General features: G+C 52.6%; 1 protein-coding gene across 1 annotated transcript; it reads left to right on the top strand.

Annotated features, from left to right (window-relative positions):
• Window positions 1-108: 108 nt before the first annotated feature.
• Window positions 109-3,508, top strand: LRRN4CL (LRRN4 C-terminal like). The gene is made up of 2 exons (XM_003909688.5): window positions 109-849; window positions 1,720-3,508. The coding sequence occupies exon 2, from the start codon at window positions 1,725-1,727 to the stop codon at window positions 2,439-2,441; it is 717 nt and encodes a 238-aa protein (XP_003909737.2). The 5' UTR covers window positions 109-849; window positions 1,720-1,724; the 3' UTR covers window positions 2,442-3,508.
• Window positions 3,509-3,770: the final 262 nt, after the last annotated feature.

Below are 3,770 nucleotides of genomic sequence, written 5' to 3'. Positions count from 1 at the left end.
CTCCTTGACTCTGAAATGGATTCACGGCCATTTGAAAACCCTGTGTCCCCCAGACATCTCTCACTTTCCACCATTAGAGGGGAGGTCTTCTTGTCAAGGGCTGCTCATGGGGAAGGCCTCCAGACCCGGGCTATTTTAAGCACAGATGTTTCCATTCATAAGCCTGGGAAGTCCAAGGAGGGAGAAGCTATCCTGGCCCCTAGCAAGCTTCCTACTCCCTGCATGTGACTTTCATCTCCCCCAGGGGAGGGGGCTGGTGTAGGGCAGGTCTGGAGAGCTGGGAGACATCATTCTGGCCCCCTCTATACCCCTCCCTTCCTCCCTTTCTCTGTCCATTGGGAGGCAGAAGACAGGAAATGACTGCCATGGATGTGGTATGATTTTTACCAAAACAGCATTTTGCAGCTCAGGCCCGTGCTGTTCGCAGCTGTTTTCCTCTAATACCAGCCAGGTGGCCGCCTCCTATGTTCCCCTCCCCATCCCTTCGTATGACTTCAGCCTTCGGATTCTAAGCGCCTGGCTGCTTTCCACATTCCATTCCCCTCCAGAACCCAGGCATCCTGGGCTCCAGCTGAAACCATTGCATGTGGTTTTCCCGATCCCTGGCCCCGTGACTCAGTCCCTCTGAAGGGAGCAGCCCTCTTTTTTGGCAATCACCGGGGAGGTGGGGGGAGGAGGAGGGGAGCTAGGTGGTGACATCACAGTTGAAGGTTATAAAAGCTTCCAGCCAAACAGCATTGAAGTTGAAGATACAACCTGACAGCACAGCCTGAGATCTTGGGGATCCCTCAGCTTAACACCCACAGACATCGGCTGGTGGATTCCTGCTGCATCAAGGCCTACCCACTGGTGAGGAGCTGCTATGGACCAGAGAGGAGGAGGAGGGCAGGCAGGGGCCAGGACTCGGACAGGATTTGCACAGATAGCAGGTGGGGAGGGAGGATTCCAGCGTCCCTATTTTTTTCTCTTTTGTTTAAAAAAAATGCGGCTGTGCTTACAATATTTCTCTCTACTGTTCAGTTTTCTCACTTCTGTCTCATTTCTGGGTTTTTGCCTGTGTCACTGACAGATACATGTTTTTGTTGAGTTGAGGTCTCACTCTGTCACCCAGGCTGGAGTGCTGTGGGGTGATCATGGTTCACTGCAGCCTTGAACTCCTGGGCTCAAGTGATCCTCCTGAGTAGCTGGGACCATGTGCATGTGGACTATATTTTTAATATTTTTTAATTTTTTAATACTTAATTTTTAAATACTTCTTTTTTGTAGAGATGGGGTCTGTGTTGCCCCAGCTGTTTTGGAATCCTGGCCTGAAGCAATCCTCTTGCCTTGACCTCCCCAAAGTGTTGGGATTATAGGCATTCCCAGCTTTGTTACTTGTTTGGCTTAGATCTTTTCTCTGGGTGGCAGCTAGCAAATATCCTACCGTTCTTCCCTGGGCTAAGTAAATCATTTCCTCCTCTCCCCCAGCACTTTATTAACTGTTTCTAATACTTAACACATGCTGATCATGCATCTGTCTCATGTGTCAGACCATGTTTTCTTTTTTGTCTAAAACCAAGCACATAGCCTGGACTCAGAAGTTGGTTGACAAATAAGTGTGTCTGCCTCATTCCAACCTCTTCCCTCTTCTGGTCCCCAGTTGCATTTTCCTGTCCAGACAGAGGACATGGCAGGCTTTCGGGCTGAACAGGCTTTATCTAACCACCCCTTCCCTTCCAGTCTCCATGCTGGGCTCTCCCTGCCTTCTGTGGCTCCTGGCCGTGACCTTCTTGGTTCCCAGAGCTCAGCCCTTGGCCCCTCAAGACTTTGAAGAAAAGGAAGAAGATGAGACTGAGACGGCGTGGCCGCCTTTGCCGGCTGTCCCCTGCGACTACGACCACTGCCGACACCTGCAGGTGCCCTGTAAGGAGCTACAGAGGGCCGGGCCGGCGGCCTGCCTGTGCCCAGGACTCTCCAGCCCTGCCCAGCCGCCCGACCCGCCGCGCATGGGAGAAGTGAGCATTGTGGCCGAAGAGGGCCGCGCAGTGGTCCACTGGTGTGCCCCCTTCTCCCCGGTCCTCCACTACTGGCTGCTGCTTTGGGACGGCAGCGAGGCTGCGCAGAAGGGGCCCTCGCTGAACGCTACGGTCCGCAGAGCCGAACTGAAGGGGCTGAAGCCAGGGGGCGTTTATGTCGTTTGCGTGGTGGCCGCTAACGAGGCTGGGGCAAGCCGCCTGCCTGAGGCTGGAAGAGAGGGCCTCGAGGGGGCCGACATCCCTGCCTTCGGGCCTTGCAGCCGCTTTGCAGTGCCGCCCAACCCCCGCACTCTGGTCCACGCCGCCGTCGGGGTGGGCACGGCCCTGGCCCTGCTGAGCTGTGCCGCCCTGGTGTGGCACTTCTGCCTACGCGATCGCTGGGGCTGCCCGCGCCGAGCCGTCGCCCGAGCAGCAGGGGCGCTCTGAAAGGGGCCTGGGGACATCTCGGGCACAGCCAGCCCCACCTGCGGCGCTCAGCCCGGCTCCTGGAAAGAGGGGAACCCGCTGCCTCCAGGGAGGGCTGGACGGTGAGCTGGGAGCCAGCCCCAGGCTCTAGAGCCACAGCAGAGTCATGGTTCTCTGGGCTGAGCGCTTGTTTAGGTCCGGGACTTGGCGCTTTGTTTCCTGGCTGAGGTCTGGGAAAGAATAGAAAGGGGCCCCCAATTTTTTTTTTTTAACGGTCAGATAGTAAATAATGTAACCTTTGCGGTTTAAGAGGATAAAATGGAGAATATTATGTGGGTATTTATATGACCTTTGTAACCATTTATAAAGGAAAAAGCACCCGACATAGTAATGCGAACCTAGAGTAGCAGCTACTCCGGAAGCTGAAATGGGAGGATCTCTTGAGCCCAAGAGTTTGAGTCCAGTCCAGCCAGGGCAACACAGCCAGACGCCCTTGTGTTTTGTTTTGTTTTGTTTTTTGAGAAGTCGTCTCCCTCTGTTACACAGGGTGGAGTGCAATGACACGATATATGTCGGTTCACTGCAACCTCCACCTCCTAGGTTCAAGTGATTCTCCAGTCTCAGCATCCTAAGTAGTTGGGGTTACAGGTGCCCACGACCATGCCCGGCTAATTATTGTGTTTTTTTAATAGAGATGGGTTTTCACCATGTTGGTCAGCCTGGTCTCAAACTCCTGACCTCAGGTACTCCACCCACCTTGGCCTCCCAAAGTGCTGGGATTACAGGCGTGAGCCACGGTGCCCAGGCAGACCCCCTTCTTTAAAGATGTAAAATCATTCTTAGTCCGTGGGCCTTACAAATCAGGTCACTGGCCCATTGCTTGTAGTTAGTTGATCCATATCATGCACCCTCAAAACGGCTCTGTCAATGAGTGTCTTCAGTGGGATTCTGAGAATAAATTTATATTCTTGCTAGGTAGAACAAAACAAAAATGACAGTAATACCAAGGAACTTCTCATCCCTTTTTTCCCTCCATTTGTATTTATTGCATATCCACTGTAAAAACATTAAAGGATCTTTAAAAGGAAGTAATGTTTATTGTTTACGATTCTTTTCAAATCACTGTCCACACACCCACTTTTCAGAATAGTATACATACTTCTGTTGCCCAGGCTGGAGTGCAGTGGCACCATCTCGGCTCACTGCAAGTTCTGCCTCCCGGGTTCAACCCATTCTCCTGCCTCAGTCTCCCAAGTAGCTGGGACTACAGGCGCACACCACCATGCCCAGCTGATTTTTGTATTTTTTTTTTTTTAGTAGAGTCAGGGTTTCACCATGTTGGCCAGGATG

This window comes from Papio anubis, chromosome 12, assembly GCF_008728515.1.
Source record: "Papio anubis isolate 15944 chromosome 12, Panubis1.0, whole genome shotgun sequence".
In the NCBI taxonomy this organism is placed as follows: domain Eukaryota; kingdom Metazoa; phylum Chordata; class Mammalia; order Primates; family Cercopithecidae; genus Papio; species Papio anubis.
Note: the sequence above shows the minus strand (reverse complement) of the source record. Positions and strands in the feature narration are given on the sequence as shown.

Coding starts and splice junctions, on each gene's coding strand:
- LRRN4CL (XM_003909688.5), top strand. CDS start 1,725: ATGCTGGGCTCTCCCTGCCTTCTGTGGCTCCTGGCCGTGACCTTCTTG.